The sequence below is a fragment of the Euprymna scolopes genome, chromosome 1 (assembly GCF_053919585.1).
Source record: "Euprymna scolopes isolate OS-2025 chromosome 1, ASM5391958v1, whole genome shotgun sequence".
In the NCBI taxonomy this organism is placed as follows: Eukaryota; Metazoa; Mollusca; class Cephalopoda; order Sepiida; family Sepiolidae; genus Euprymna; species Euprymna scolopes.
In genome coordinates, this window is record NC_136482.1 from 175886979 (window position 1) to 175904356 (window position 17378).

Below are 17378 nucleotides of genomic sequence, written 5' to 3' on the forward strand. Positions count from 1 at the left end.
GACAGATATATTGATATCATTTAAATAATAGATTATTTTCAGTTGTTGGGGAAAATTTTGAAATAGGTAGCATTAATCACAAAGGATGGAACTTGAAGTAATGTTCTTTGTTAAAATTTTAGCTTTGTCAGATGCTGAGGAAATCACCTCTGGTCCATTAATGGTTAGAATAAGTCTTACTTCTGTTTAGCAACATTTGTTATTATGGCAAACTCCGGAAAACTAAGCTTCAGCTAAGCAATTCTGTAGATTTAGCAGATTGGATCACTGCATTTCCTCAGTTTTAAAGATGGTTTTGATTTCAAGGTATCTATTCCATTGATAGTTGAAATAGTGCTTTCTGTGAGTAATGGAGGCAACAGACTCAAGAATTATCAGTACTAGCTGTTTGGTCTATTGATTGTTTTATACAATATAGATATGAATTTTTAAGAATTAAACCATTAGTATTTTATTCACTGAAGTTTTTAATTAAGAAATTTTTAATAAAATTAAAAAAAAAAAAAAAAAAAAAAGCATGCACAAGTAGAACTAAACACATTTGTCATAGAAATAATTATATAATTTCAAAAATAATAAAAGCGTGAAAAAACAAGTGAAGCATGCATGGTGCCCCATGAGTGCACAGTGAACGAGGCATAAAAAAAATTTACCAAGTTCAGCATTTGCCCCACCCCCATTTAACCCAAAATGTCCCCAGGGGACATCAAATCCTGGTGAAAATGAACAAATGGTGCAGTTTTAGGCCTTAACATATGTAAATTTGGGTTCTGCACCATGCAAAAAAAGATTAAGTCCTTCATTTGCCCCCTTCCCCACTTAGCCCCAAAAGTCCCCAAGACCTCAACATATTTAAATTTTGAGTTCAGCACCATGCAAAACTGCTAAATAGACATAAACAGAAAATTTTGGACAAATATGGTAAAATAATCTCAAAAATGGAGTGTTTTTATTAGCCCTAAAACAGCCCTTGATTTTTGGGTAAGACATATCAACTCTTGTTATAGATTTTTAAAAACTACAACCAGTTCAGTTCTCATACAACGGACCAAGAACTAATAGAATCAAACAGAAAAGTTGACTGAAAAAAAAAATCACTGAATACTTATGAAAATGGAGTAATTCCATACCCTCTATTTGACAATTGCATAATGTGGGAAATATCAACATATTAAGATAAGAAATAAAGCCAACCAGTAAACTGAGCATTTATTTACTTAATATCATAGTATAAGCATGCCTATAAAAAAAAAGAAGAAAAAGGCAAAGAGAGAATGTTCAACTGCCAACTGTATTTTACAAACGATGAACCTTACTTCATAGCAGAAGATAAATTTGAAAATTCACAGTCGCCATCACTGTTTGGGTAACTCTGAGTCTTTCTTCTGCTCCATTGACCTCACCCTTGAGACCCTGCCCACCTTTTTTTGTTGTTTTCTCTTCCTCGTCTTTTTGAAATCACTGCAGATATTCAGCTGAGGTCAGGCTCTCTCCATACTGCCTTTTGATGGCCTTTTATCTGTTGGTATCATTTTTTCCTTCAGACCTAGCCAGCATCCTTTATAGTCTTCTTCATTGGACTTGGAGTCATTGTAGATGTTTGAAGAAGCGAGGGTGAGTCATTTGTTGATCTGGAAGGTACAGGTTCTGATGAGGAAGGCACAAAATATAGAATAATGGCAAATTCACTAGTAAGAAATGGCGGGAGAGGCTGAAATATGTAGGAGGAAGCTTATTTCATGTTAAACACCTATTAGTTTATGTGCTGGAATCCTGTAAGAAATTCCATAACCCAGAGGTATGGAATTTCCAAAAGCACATGTTCATCTGACAAAGCATAAATTCCATATCAGAGCACTCCTAGACTCTTTTTAGTTTTCTTTCTTGTTTTTCATATAAAAGTCAAAGTAAATAACAAACTTAGAACAGTAGAGAGTACATAAGTATAAGGATGACTGAAAAGTGGAATTGTTGTGCTTTCCTCAGGATAGCTCTGGATTGTGTCGCTGAATGATCACTATAGATAGCAGAAGCAAGCCGAGTGGGCATGGAATTACCCCAGGTTACCCTATAGACAAACAAAATTATATAGAAATCAGTTAGTTACAACTTTTCAGAAAGTTTTATAAAGATCCAAGGCATCAATTTTTTTTTAATAAGCACAAAAGTGTCAATTTTAGCGACTTTAACCCGAAAGGCACCTCTTGGGGGAGGGGGGGGAGGGAGGAGGAGGCAACCAGAGTTTCCCAGAAAATCTGTTCTGTTACTTTTTTTATTCAAATCGGGTTTAATGTTTGTGCAAAATTTCAAAAGAATTCCAAGGCATAGTTATTCAGAAAAGTGCGGATAGATGCATGGACGAACAGACAAAGGTGATTAGAGGTTCACCCTTCTTTTGTCAGAGGGACCAATAAATCATTGTAGGATAAAAAGATGTTATCATTAGAAAGAGGAAAGATTATATTTACTTTATATACTAATTTCATAGATATAATTTGAAAAATAGCCAAGATATAAGTTTAATCTATGAAAATATCACTTTTTAAACCTATTTTTCCTGTCATAAACATGGCCTGTTTATGTTTGGCATTGCTTATAAAACTATATTTTTTAAAGAACATAATTAGAGTAGACCCCTCTCCTAAATAAAAAAAACTTTAGAGGTAAATTAACAAGCTCTTAAAGGGATTTATGAATGTCTTATTTAAATGATAAAATCAGAAACCAAAAAACTTGTCAAACATTTTATTGTAATTCAAGTCACATAATCTAGATGATAACAGTTACAATGGACATTAAAAAAAAGAAAATAAAGATAAAAATTATGAGAAAAAGACAACTGTCTATTTTCATGTCATTCAGATCTGAAGACTTTTAGACTTTTGTAAAAGTATTTTCACTTTTGTAAAAATAATAAAATAATAATAAAATGAATCATTTTTTGTTTTGTGAAGAAACTTTCTTCTGATTTGATGATTTTTTGGAGTTAGATTGCTTCTCGTTCGTTTTCTTCTTCTGTGCATGCTGCAACATGAGAGCAGCTTTTGGTTTTGTCATTGAATGGGGGCGGTTACTAATGCCCTTTCCTAGAGTTCTTGCTCTAAATGGTGGCATTTGAGAACCAGACCTTTCCATCCTGTTTCTTGCACTAGCAATGTTTGACAACTTTCGGGCATTTGCAAGAATGCTTTTCACATTTGCATGAAGAGCAGTATAAGCAATTTTTTTGGTGAGAAACCGAAGGGCATTTATTTGATTTTTTTGAACATCTTGATTTATGCCCATCCTGTTTTGTTGTATCATCATATTTCCTTGGGGTTGTCCAGGATTATTTGGAGGAAACATTCCAGAATTGTTAGCCATTCTGCGATCATCGTTTCTTGAATTCTGCATATTATTCCAGGGTCCATTATTTGGCATTCTGTTTGTATCCATCATATTGTTTGGATTCATCATATTGTTTGGATTCATCATATTGTTTTGATTCATCGGATTATTTGGATTCATCGGATTATTTGGGCGATCCATGGAAGAGAGTTGTGGTTCATTATTGAATTGCAATCTCCTATCATCATAATTTGGGCCTTGCGAATAAAATCTATTGCTATCAACACCGGAGACATCGTCATAATTCCTTCTGTTTGGGCCCATTTGATTATAGTTTTTATTATCTCGTTCACGTGTCGGTTCATCAAGATTGTCATCATAAGTACGATGCATTTGTCGCCTATCTCCATCATTAGTACGGAACTGTGAATTAAATTCCCTATCCTGGTCATTTGACATACGGTTAAAATTTTGCCCAGTGTAGTCCTGCCGTCTTTCATTGTGACCAAGTCTTGGATTCTTGTCAAAGTTAAATTCTTTATTATCAGACATTCCCCTCTCCATTTGACCACGAAGTCGAAGTTCTCGTTCAAGACTATCCATGGCTCCAAATTCTCTAGTATCAGATCTAGAAGTCTCTCTATCATAAGAACCAGGCATTCTGTCACGCCATGTTGTCTGGTTGGATTCCCCAATGTTAGTTTGGGATACTGATCTAAATTCTCTATCATCAGGCCGAGACATTTGACCAAACTCCAGATCATCTGATCTACGCATCTGTCTAATTTCATTATTATCAAGCCAACGTGATTGGCCATATTCTTTGTCATTAGGCTGGGACATCTGTCTGAATCCCCTGTCATCAGCCCAAGATATTTTTGTAGGTTCTCTGTCAAACGAATCCGACATTGGTCTAAAGTCAGAGTTAGATCTTGACACCTGTCTAAATTCTCTATCGTTAAAACCACCCATTTCTTTGTCTTGTGTGAATTTCTGATTAAATCTATCGTTGTCCGACATGGAATACTTGTCTTTAGAATGAGGCAAGTTGAAATCTTTTGATTTAGGAACTTTATCATCGTTCCAAACTGAAGACGATGGTTCCCAGTAATCACATTGGATTTGAGGAATATTGGACTTGTTGACAAGACGGTATTTACTTTGGCGACCACCATTTCTTTTCAAACAGTCCACCAGGTCAAGCGGGTCATAATAACGTTGAAGGATATAATAATTGCCCAACCGAGAATGTTTTCTCACGCTTAATTTCAAGTTTCTTTCTTTGGCAATGTTGGATAAAGATCTTGCACAATCATCAGACATTCCAGGACCAAATACTAATTCATCATCGACTTCGTTCCAGGAATGAGAGTCGACAAATTTCTTGATAGCAATTGCAAAACTCCGATTTGAAATGCCCCGTCCAAAACCTAAAGAATGACCACCAATACTTTCCATTTCATTTGCCAAATATTTCACATTAGTCCAATTTATCCATTTTTGACTACGGTCTTCTTCGTGAATCTGAAATAAACAAAATGTAAACAGAAAAGCGGATAAAAATATTTTTGATAGCAAAAATCAGGTGAATTCAGATTACAAAAAAAAATTATTATTCTTGCTTTTCTTTAAAACATTTTCTCGTATAATTCTTCAACATAATAGCAATCCCTCTCACAGATTATTTTTTCATTTAATATTTGATTTTGTCCATCTCCTCCTGAAAATATTTATTCTCAAAAAGATTGTTAGATTGGTGACTTAATGGAAGTAATTATGTCACAAGTTATTTCCCTTGACTTCTGTAAAAATAAACGTGTCAAACATTAAAATGAAAATTTCCACATTACTTATATTATCATAGGGTACTTGTTTAGTTTAAGCAAGACATTAAAAAAGGAAAATATTGAAATAAAAAGTTATATTGTACATACCCATTATGGAATTAAGTTCTCATAAAAAAATTCACTTAATTTGATCAAGTATTTTTTTTTTCTTTTTTTTTTTTTACACAGAAAAATCGAATTTTTATGAGATCAATTGTATCCTGCCATCTTGCCTATTTTGTGAGTAGGAGGGGAGAAGACAAGGGAGATAACTCCAATCACCACTTAAACTTTGTTCAAATTTGATGAAATTATTTTGAAACAGGGGAAGAAAAAATACCTAGATAAATATTTTAGCTTTTTCACTTATTTTACAGAGTTCTTTTTTAATCCCTTTTCCAATTTGTCTTTTGTTAATCACTTTTTGTTTAAAGGCCCCCCCCCCCTCCTCGTCCATGAAATAAGATGGTGGGATATGATCAATCTCATTATAATTTGATTTTTCTCTTAAAAAAAAAAAACAAAAAAAAAACTATTTATCAAATTAAGTGAAATATTTTTAGTCGCATGCAAGTGATTCTATAAGTCACTCCGTCGGTCGGTCTGTCCGTAACACTTTTGTGCTTGCCCTTTTTGGTTAGGATCAAAGGTCTGTTCTTAATAAATGCTGTTCTTAGCTTTTTAAGCTTTTCTTGGCCTTTTGTCCAAGATCAAAGTGTCTAGGAACAGGCTTTATCGGGAGCTATTGGGGCGTAGCACAAAGGAACCGCTAGTGAAACAGACGGGGATGTTGTTGGAGGAGGTCCGCTCCCAGTGGAGTTGGGCGCCGGGACGGGACTTGCTTACAAATTCGGAATTTCCCCTTACCTGGCGACTTGTCCGGAACGCACTGCCCCTTCTTGAGGAACTCAACCTTTACAATAAAGAAACCCGGGTCTACTGCCTGCGCTGCGACGAGGACATGAGAGAAACAGCTGGTCATGCCTTTTCCCGCTGCAGCAGGCTCAAGACCCTCCTAGGGTATGTCAATGAGGTAACGGCTCGCATCAATGCCAAGCGCTGGCTTGAACTCGAGGAGTCGCATTTTGTGGAGAACATCGATCCGCCGCTGCCTAGGGAGAAAAAAATGGTTTTTCTAGCGATACTAGCAGTAGCGAGGATAGTCATATGGATCACACGCCTCAAGCGAGTCCGCGAAGGGATATCTGTTCCGGATCGGGATCTGATCGTCTAAACATATGCTTAAAGTAAAGATCAGATGCGATTGGAAGAGGTTGCCTCGAGTGGTCTTTGACAAGAGGTGGGTGTATGACGCTAGCTTGTGCATCCGACGAGGTGCCAAGTTTGAATTCGTGTTACCACCATAGGCATGGCACATGCGGTACTGGGTCCTACGGAGCCCATCCCGCCAGGTTAGACAAATAAAAAGTAAAGAGACTCTTGACTGGTGGTACAAATGAGATCCTGTCCCCCGATTGTTTGTTTTTTGGCACTAGAGAAACTTCCGAGCCTACCCTACCACTACCCCCCTCCTATCTTTGTTTTTTCACCCCCTGATCAATTCCTACTCGAAGGTCGCCGCCTATCCCCTTTTTTTGTTTTAGACAATTATTTATTTTTCCTCCCTACATCTGATAAGAATTCTTCCCAATCCCCACTAGGGATCTTCCCGCTTGTTTTCGGTGCCCCAGAAAACAGTAGGTGATCTAACTTTCTAGATTAGCGCAGGGAGGGACCTTACTAACAATGCACTAATTTTATTTTTTGTATATTTTTTCTAGATTTCCCACTCCCCAACACGAACTGTTTCTCTTCCAAATTCAAGAACTTTTTATTTTCCAATGAATTGAACTTTTTTCACACACACACATTTTAATAATAATAAATAAAAAAAAAAAAAATAAAAAAACTATTTTACACACACACACAGAAATTGTAAATATATTCTTTTCTGCAAAAACGCTGGGGTTTTCGTTAGTTTAGAGTCCACAGAGTGAATGAGGTATTGTGGTAAATGTTGCCAGTCAAAAGTAAAGTCGCCAAAGACTCCATTTTCACTTTAGTAACAAAGACCCTGCAACACTCCCCATCCCACTTCTGGTATGGCCTTGCGCCTAAGTTTGTTTACAAATGTTAATTTTTTGCTTTTATTTTTTGAATTTCTCATTATTTAATTGTAAAATTTTTTCATTACGGAAATAAACTATATAAACAAGATCAAAGTGTAGTATCTGTTCCGGCAGATACTGCAAGCAAAGACCATATGTGGGGGCAATTCCACATATAAGACCTTGGTCAATGTAGGGGCAACCCTTCATACCAATTGTTACTATCCAGCTCCCCTACTCCCCGGGGAGTTGGTCCCCATTTCCCCTTCACTTCTCACATTAAAAATCGGCCTTGTGCCTAATTTGCTCGGTGGGGGGAGCAAATAAATACCCTTTTCTTGGCCTTTTGGCCAAGATCAAAGTGTAGTATCTGTTCTTACTAATTGCTGTACTTATTGTGATATAAAGTGGGGGATCACTTTTCTGTATTAATTTAATGTAAAATGATCACCCATTTTACAACCAGTCAGTCTCAAAGTCATTCTCCAGATCATTCAAGTTGTTTTTGAAGGATTCCAGTTATTTTTTAAGGTAATTCAATTCATCCTTAAGTTCATTAAAGTCATTCTAACTCATTTACTTTTTATTTATTTAAGTTATTTCAGCCCATTTTTCGGTCATTTTAGTTTATCTTTAAGAATTTCATGCCAATCCCACATTCACGCATTCATTCATTACACGAGAACACGCAACTAATGGCTATCGGCCTTGTTTTATGAGAACTTAATTCCATAACAGGTTCGTACAATATAATTTTTTCTTACCAATATTTTCAATTTTTAATGTCTTGATTAAACTAAACACCTATTATGGTAATGTCAACTGACTATGAAAACACTTTGGATATTTCAAGATTTCAGAGTATTCCTACTAAAATAGTCATTGTTTAAAAACCAAAACACTTCAAGTCCTTAAAATACCACCATTTTGTTAGGAAACCAATATCCTTTCAAATGCCTTAATAAACAATAGTCTATATGATATATTTTGAAGAGTTTTTAGGAAAGTAATGATAAAACTTAACGCTATAAAACGGCCATTTTGTATCAGATTTCTTTTTTTTTTTTTATCCCACAATGTTTAAAAGCTCATTACCACTCTTCTATGAGAAATTTCGTTATGAAATTTGGAAAATAATCAGAAGAAAAAAAAAATCACTTATTGTTAGGATACAAAATAAACTGATCCATTTGTTTTTTTGTTTTTTTTTTATTAAAAATAAAATTCTAACATGATGCATCTCAAACATTTTTTTCTAAATATTTTTATATGCAAATTAATTTTTTTTATATGTTAAAATGATAATTCTATGTTGATTTCTCTTTTGGTATCACCAGCTTTTAATAAGACTGATCATAAAAAAAAGAAAAAAAAAAAAGAAAAATCTGTTCTTAGTAAAAATAAACAATTTGACTAGTAGTAGTGCTCATAAGCTGGTCAGCAGCTGAAGCATGAAGCAGCAGCTGCTGTCCTCAGCTGTGTAAAGCAATGAGTTTTGTGAACTATGTTTATTTCGAAAAAAAAAAAAAAGTTCTTGTTTAAAGCTAATGCGGTTTGTGATTCTTTTATAAAATTTCCTTCAAAAAATATTGGTTTCAAATATACTTGACTCTCCAGCTTAAATTATAGTAACAAATGACTTTGTAGCCACCAATTAAAAAAAATAAATAAGATTCTACATTTTTATGCAATTATGTGTAAACACCCTGGAATAAAAAAAATAAATAAATAAAACTTAGTGGGAAGAAAAATGACAAAAATAATTTAGAATAGAGATGTGGGAGGGCCATTTTCACATATAAACTTAATGTATAATGGGTATCCTAAATTCTTTTAATATTTTTTCAATTTGAAAATTTATAATATATAAAATCACATTACCACTAAATCTAGGCCCCAATGACAAGTCTACCCCCTAAAAATGCCTTTCTTAAACATGTCATACCATTAAACCTTAAATCTGAGTGACAAGCCCTACCCTGAAAAACTCTTGTAACCCTACCACTAACCTTGTCTGAATGGCACTTACTTCGACAAATAAACCGTTTCAAAACTCTGCTACTAATCCTAAGTCTGAGCACCCCCACTCCCCCAAATCATGCAAACAGGTCTTAAAAACAACACAGTCATCTAAGAACCATGCACAGGGTTTGTCTCTCATAAAAAATAAATTAACTGCCATAAAACGACCTAGAAATAAATGGTGGATTATTTTACACTAAATTTCTATGTGAAATTAATCTACGTACTCTAAAATAATTGGTTTTGATTTTTATTTTTCCCCTTAATTACTTATAACTCCAATCACTAACCTGGTTAGAGTTTCAAGCCCCACTCTTACAAAGACCTTCTTAAAAACACATAATTGTCGTAAATAAAATAAACAACTCACAGGATTTTTTTCTCATAGAAAATTTTATATATATATATATACACATAATTTCTCAAATTTTTTAGTGTATTCATATATAATTGCCTAAAAAAGGGAAAATTGCATATTTTGGGGTGGCACGTGAAGGCAATTTATCAGGTGTCAATCTACAATGTTAGCAAAGAAATCTTGCCATAGATTTCAGTTCCTTGTACATAAAATGCATTAGAATTCAATTTTGAGTTCCCTTTTTTTTTGATTAATAGACACATGGAATTTTTACGCTATTGCAACATATATGCATTTACTGCAGATAAACTATTAATTTATTGAGATTCTCAGTGCGATATTCACAAAGGTACACTTATATGGCAAATTTCATTGCTTAGTTTTGCGTTTTAACAAGAACATAGCATTTTTACTGAAAAAGTGTCCAAAATGACAAAGAATGTATGGTTTTAAAGAGGGTAAAATATCTAAACATGTGAGGAAAAAAAAATAGTGATAACTTCCTTATTTTTAGTCAGATTTTAAAAATTAAACAGATTATTTCTTAGATTTCTATGTATGTCATTATTGAGATATTTTAAGCAACTTCAATTCTTTCATGTCTATTATTAGTTAATTTATTGTTCTTTACTCATAATCTATTAATGCAAAGTACTAAAAAGAATTTCTAAAAAAAAAAAATTGTTTCAAAAAATGATTTTCTGAAAAAATTCAAGTCACAAAAATTACTTTTAATTTTTTTTATAATTCAATCATTTTTTAGATGGACAACACTAGATAATCTAAACTAGTCTAATTATATAAAAGTTGAACTTAAGATATAGGAATCTAAAAGGTAAAGTTTCTTTTGTAAAATCATTGAAAAATAGGATTTTATTCTTTTATAACACCACCTCCATCTCCAGATATATTGCATCCTCAGGAAAGGCTCATTCACTGAAATGTTGGCTCTTTGATAATTAACAGTTTCTTTCATAAAAATGTGACAATTCACCATGTTGCAATTTAATGTGATCACATTGTTATATATTCAGTGTTAATTCAATAAAAGAATTGAAGAATTGTAATTGTTTACTGGATTCAAATTTCATTGTTTATTGGATTCAAGTTTCAGTGATTCGAAATCACAGACACAAAAACACCATTCAAATGAAAATGGTTGAGAATTAAAATAAAAAATAAAATGATGAACTCACATAAACGATGGGACATTTGCGGTAGAAATTATTGAAGAGGGCATCTCCGGCAGCATTTGTCGTGGCTGTGGTTATGGAAGAACCCAAACCAATTCCAACTGGTTTATTCTGCACAAAAACTGTCACCCTGAGAAAAAAAACAAACAATCAAAAGAATGGTTAGTTTTAAAAAGACTTTTCTATCTGATATCTTGGCAGTGAAAATGCTATTTCAAACTGTGATTTGACAGTCTCTTATAGATATGTGCTAGTTCAAACACTGACAAACACACATAACTTATCTAGCATTCAGACAAGGATTGAAATATATTTATTAAGTTCCAGAATTCCATCTTCTGTATCCCCCCCCCCCATCTTTCTAAGGGAGGTAAGTTTACTATCCACCACACTTCAACCAGTGAGGGCATACTAATCAAGTTAATTTTGAACAAAACCACAGTGCCCTTTACTTGGAAGCAGGATTTCCATGATAAAATGATCATCCTTGCTGCTATGGAAGGCAAGTAAACACATCTAGTCCAGGATTGATGTCTAGTACCTGTTCAGTGGCAGGAGGCCATTCTCCATAGCATTAATTACCCTTTGGAATCGGCAAAAGATTCATTTTTCAACTTTTTATTTCGGAAGAAGGTTTAGTCTATAGACCATCACCTGAAGTGCACCTCTCAGAGAGAGAATGTCAACAATACTGATTGGGTTAGTTTCCTAAACAAATCCAATCCATGATCAAAGTGTTGTATCAGTTCAGTTACAGTAGACCATTATGACATTTATTCCATTTGGAATCGGCAAAAGATTTATCTTTCACTTTCTCATTTCAAAGTAAAGAAATGTCAGTGGTAACAAAAAAACTGCTTTTAGTTTCTTCTTTTCAGAAAAGAAATGGCCAGTCACTTGAGGTAGTTAAGAAATGTTGATAGGACAAACCAGGCTGAACCTTTTGGGGAGTGAAATCCTCACTACACACTGGCACTATGCATAACCTTGCTGTTGTAAAAGGCTGGTAACCAAATCTATTCTAGGATCAAAGTATAGTATCAGTTTGGTTTATCTCCTTTTGAAAGCAATCAAAAAACAATATTGGCTTTCATGTTCTCCTTCCAGAGGAAGATGGGTTTATTGTTTGTTACCCAAGGCACCTTCTTCAATGACCAAATACTGATATTATCGATCAAATCAAAATAGCTGAACCAAAGTTCCTCATTTTTGAGAGCTGGAATCATACTATAAAATTATTATTTTTAGTTATCTACTCATGACGTTTTAAGAGTCAGATAAACAATTCCAGTCTAGAATTATAGTATAGTATCTGTTCAATCTCAGAAGGCTACCTTCCCCAGCATTACCTCATTCTTTTAAAGGTGGCAAAGGGCTCACTGCCTTTCCTCCCTTAGGAAGAAGGACTGGTTTATTGCTCGAGTTGTCCTAACCAGTGAGGGAATGCAGACGGTATGAACCAAGTTTTTACAGTTGGACAATAGTGTCCTTTTTGGAGAGTTTGATTCCCCACTAAAAAATGAATTTGTGCTTAGCTGTGGCACTGTGAGATGTTGGTTAACAAATCTAACCTTCAGGCTAAGATTGAAGTGTAATATCTGTTTGGTCTCACAAAGCTATCCTACCTCTTCCTTTTAGAGATTGCAAAAGGCTTACTGATTTAGTCTTCACCATTCAAAGAGAACTTAGTTTGCCTAAGGCACTTTCATTAGTGCTGCACGATATCTCCCTTTTTGATACAGGAATTTGTGATCCCTTGAACAAATGTATTTGCAATGCATGTCCACAAGGGAAAGAGATAGAGTACAAGGAATGATTCATGAATATTTGAGGACAAAAGGTCATGCTGATCTGAACTTTTTTTCTAACTTTGAAGTCAACAAAGCCAGAGGAAGAAGAAACAGCAAAACTAATCCTGGGGGCAGTACAAGCTAATGTCAAGGAAAAATGAACATGTAAGATTATGGGGTTAATCCAACAGCGTATAGGAATACTATGCGAGAATTTTTTGCGACAAAACTAGTTGGAGATCTACGGCATACAATAAGCTGGTTAGAGATCTTGTACACCGATGACAAATTGAAATTTTTATTCAATCGGCGTATGAAGGACTACAGAGTTCTGTGAACTTGTAAACATGAAAAAGAAGGAGAGACCATCATCTCCACTGAAACCAATTCTAAGTGCTTGTCTGACGTGATAGGAGGTACCAGATATGACCAAACCCTTAATACAATATAAGACTGAAACAACGTAGATTAAATTTGTCATCAAACCAGGAATAATGATCAATAAGACAATTTTTAGATTTTGCAGGAAAAAAAAAAAGTTCAAATCGTTATGCATTTAGGAGGAACAATCATTTGTGCGACTCGTTGAGAGCAGGAAGAAAGTGATGCCTGTTACTTCTGCCTGAAGTTTTAGCATTTGCAGCAGTGGTTTCAACCGATCGTAAGCTCAACAAACATTTGAATGTCTGCAAGTATAGACATTATTTTGGTAGACTCGCTTGGGTGAACAGACGTGATGTTGGAAGAACTGAAACATGTTATAACTTCAAGTCAATAAAAAATTATTGATGAAGCAATCCTATGCATCTTTTTGATATAACAAGTTTAACTTGTTTTCATTTGAAATAATTTTTTTTTATTACATGATAAACAAGTTTACTAAACTTGTTTTCAGTTGAAATCATTTTTTTATTTCTTAAATAATATACAAGAGTTAAAACAAAAATGTTATAATCAAAATTTTATGTACAATTTTACATGACTAATTTCGTTAAGGTAGCACAATTTTCCATTTTTAAAGCTGTTACACATTAGTAACAGAAAAAAAAATGATTTATATGACAAATAAGATGTACAGGGTGCAGATGATATTGGGTCAGAATTTTCAACTAATTTTATGCATTTTAGCAGAGAAATTTGTCTTCATGAAAACATTAAGATTTCCATTCTTTTTTCTTGAAGAAAAACTGATTATGGATAATTTTCAACATTATTATTTGTGGGAGAAACAATGAGTTCTCCTTAAAATCCATGCCAAAAAGAACACATAAGGATATTTTAGACTTCCTCAGTTTTTAACAGGAAGATTATAAAAAAGGTCAGAGAGGATTCGACTACAAGGCGTAATTAGAGGGAAAAATGCATGATCGAAGATGCTGAAGCTGAAGTTCATCAACAAAGTTGAGATCATTGACAATCAACCCAGAAAGGCAAAGTGTGCCATTGCAAAGGAAAGGGATGATGAGAAAAGAACAATATCTATCAAAACAGGAATAATTTCCATTTCTCAGGTAAAAATTAAATGCTTGCTTGCTGGAAACGGAATTCTATTGTCTTGAAAGAAAAAAAATTCTCACTTTTGGACAATGCAAGAAAAGTGACAGACATATGCAGTTTGAAATAAAAAAGTTTTGCCAAAACCAGAACAACATGTTGTACACTGTCTTAACCAAACACATGCTTAGAGTAATGCAGATGAAGCTTCCAATGACAACCATGGTCTTCAGTGTTGTCATGAAATTCCACCTTTCCCAGAAGGACGCAGATTGAACACCAATAGATACATCAGTGTTCTGAGTAAGGTAATGAAATCCTGAATCAATCAGGTGGCTGTAGGAAAGTGGTACATTTCAGTGCAAGACTTAGTGTCCCAGTTACACCACCCAGAAGAACCAGGTTAGGCTATCAAAAAACTGTTGATTACACTTCATCTGGCTCACTTGACTTTTATCCATTTGACGGTGGAAAGAGCCATGTTATAGCACAAAGAATGAGTTGAAGGCCAGGACCACCAGAACTTCTGGATGCCAAGGTTGGGAGACAGTGACAAAGATTGCAGTTGGTTCAGAGTCTACTCCAAGCCTCATCAAGTCAAAATGTAGGTTCATTAAGTGAACTTGGCATAAAGACACTTTCAGCCAAGTTTGATGAATACATCTCAAAAAATGAGATTTAGGTTTTCCTAAACAATAATCTTGTACAAATATCATCCGCACCCTTTAGATATGTCATTTGTGACAATAACGATATAAGGGGAAAACAACTACTGATTTCAATCTCCATTTCAAAAACTTATGGAAATCGCTTTTCTCAAATAAACTGAACAATTCTTTCCACTGTTGCAGTTTGGATATCAACATTGGCTCAAGCAAAAACTAAATGATACCAACATTTTGATGGCAGTTTAAACGACTTTCAAAGCAAATGCAATGAAGCAGCCCAATGTGAATATTCAAGTTACACAAAAGTTTGTTTAAATGTAAAACATTGTGGTATTTGATATAAGAAAATTGATATTACTTACTTGTGCATATTTCCAACCTCAGATTTAGCAGTGTCCAAAGTCATTTTACTGAAAAAGACACTGCTCCGTAAAATACGCATTGCATTCCTTACACGTTGCACAGAAGATTTCTTTGTTTCTTTGATGACAAGAGCAGAAAGGGGTCGCATAGGATCTGGTTCGATAATTGGGTCATAAGCAAAAGCATTCACTTTTGCAGCAGGTTTACCTACAGAACCACTGCAGATCTCCTCAGCACTTGAATTCTTTAATCGATTCAAGGCATTCAAATATGCTGCATGTCGTGCAGCTTTCTTAGCCGATGATGAACTTTCATTTGATGGCAATGATGTTCCAAAGGCAAGAAACACGTTTTCAACCAGAACATTAAATCGATACTGCCTCGTGTTAGAATCTGGTGGTATATAGTTCAATTCAAACGAAGCAGAAGCAAAGTTGGCCGCATCAACAAACAACCGAGCAGGATTACGGATAGGTTTATCATTTAGATACATTTTCATCTTTTGTATAACATAATACACTTGACTGCTTGGTTCTGACCGGTTATTGCCGCTCCGATTCATTTCCACATCTCGATTCGGTTTAAAGCTTAAAGTCCTTTCGTCATTATATTGATTTTGGTTTTGTTCATAATTCATGACGACAGGATTATAATGGCGATTTTGAGCCTCGGATAAATTAGAGTTAGGTTGAAAATCATTATTGTTATAAGCCCTGTCAAACATAGGTTTACAGTCATAATTCATTTTAGATTGAACTGTTACAGTTCTACGGGAATCATTTCCCCCTGAAAAACAGAAAAAAAATCTATAAAAATGGATGATAATTTTTTAAAACAAAAGAAAATAATGAAAAAGGAATTCATTTCAGTGAATCCTTCAAAGCAACAATATATATTGACAGTATGCATTCCTTTCAGAATCCAACTAATTGCCCTCGTCTATGAGGGGAGACATAATCAAAATTTTCAAAATGCGGAATAAGGAGACAGCAACTTTTGCATATATTAATTTATCTCTCTCTCTATATATATGTATATATATATATATATATATATATATATATATATATATGAATTATGCATGAAAAGAGAACTATTTTAATTATTTTTTCTACAATTCCAATGATCAACAAATGTGTTTACAAATTTGATGTCATTGGATACCAATGTTTTGAAATGACATCAACCACTTCATTAAATAATTACTTATAACTACACTTATCTTTTTTTCAAGACCATAAAAAATGTCTAAAAAAAAAAAAAAAAGAAAGAAAGAAAATAATATATATATATATATATTATTTTCTTTCTTTCTTTTTTTTTTTTTTTTATATATATAAAATTATATTCTGGCATTAGTGTTATCATGTGAAATAATATATTTAACCATTATTCATCATTACAGAGGGATAAATTCACAAATTTAATCCTACGCTCACCAGGCCTTACATTGCTGTATCAGCTTGGCATCGGTGAACATGAGTTATGTGCAAGAATGGTAGTATTAGTGAATAAATCTCACTTAGGTGAATCATGTAAGGTTAAATACTCAGAAAGAATATCTTGTATCACATATCACCTTTCGACGATTTGATGAATACTGGCAACAAATTATGAGGATTATTTTCATAAAAAAAAGTCATTTTGGTTAAATAGTGAATATTGTACCATTGCAAAGATTTCAGATTTAAAGTATAGCCACTGATACAGAGTTTAAATCTGTATAACATTCCTATATTTTGTGAAATTGTTTTGCAAACAGATTTTCTAAATTTTATTTTTCAAATTTCAGAAATTACCTGCACCAATAGTGCAGAACTTTAGTCATTCATGGTAACTGAAAAATAGCTTTTTCATCCAGAGTTCAATACAATATGAGATGTTGAAAAAAGTCACAGACTTGTTGTGTTCTCAAATGTTTCTACTATTGAGATTGCTAAAATGTTTCTAGCGTTTTAATAGAAACAAAAAAGAGATACACTAATAAGTGTGTCAATGTGGACTCAGTTGAATTCCTCAAAAGTAGTAGCGATCACGTTGCATTTAAAGTCATCGAAAAAATTACTACAGTTATTGCGCCACCTAACAGTGTGATAACTTTGGGTGAGAAGATAATGGATGATGAACGTGTTGATGTCCAAATCAAAGAACTACTTATTATGGCTTTGACCATCTATTGCAATTACAACCTCAATAAGGAAACTTACATAAAACGAAAATTCTGAAGAG

At 33.9% G+C, this 17378-nt stretch overlaps 1 protein-coding gene and 1 pseudogene across 1 annotated transcript in view; one reads left to right on the plus strand and one right to left on the minus strand.

Moving 5' to 3' along the window:
* Window positions 1-2730: 2730 nt before the first annotated feature.
* LOC145277677 (uncharacterized) overlaps window positions 2731-17378 on the minus strand; it is a 45356-nt gene continuing 30708 nt past the window's right edge. The window contains exons 3-5 of the mRNA XM_080129356.1: window positions 15149-15935; window positions 10838-10964; window positions 2731-4851 (exon numbers count right to left, since the gene is read on the minus strand). Coding sequence (XP_079985482.1) covers window positions 2935-4851; window positions 10838-10964; window positions 15149-15935 — 2831 coding nt within the window. The 3' untranslated portion in view covers window positions 2731-2934. The remainder of the gene's footprint in view (window positions 4852-10837; window positions 10965-15148; window positions 15936-17378) is intronic.
* LOC145284080 (U2 spliceosomal RNA) lies at window positions 7591-7717 on the plus strand (annotated as a pseudogene).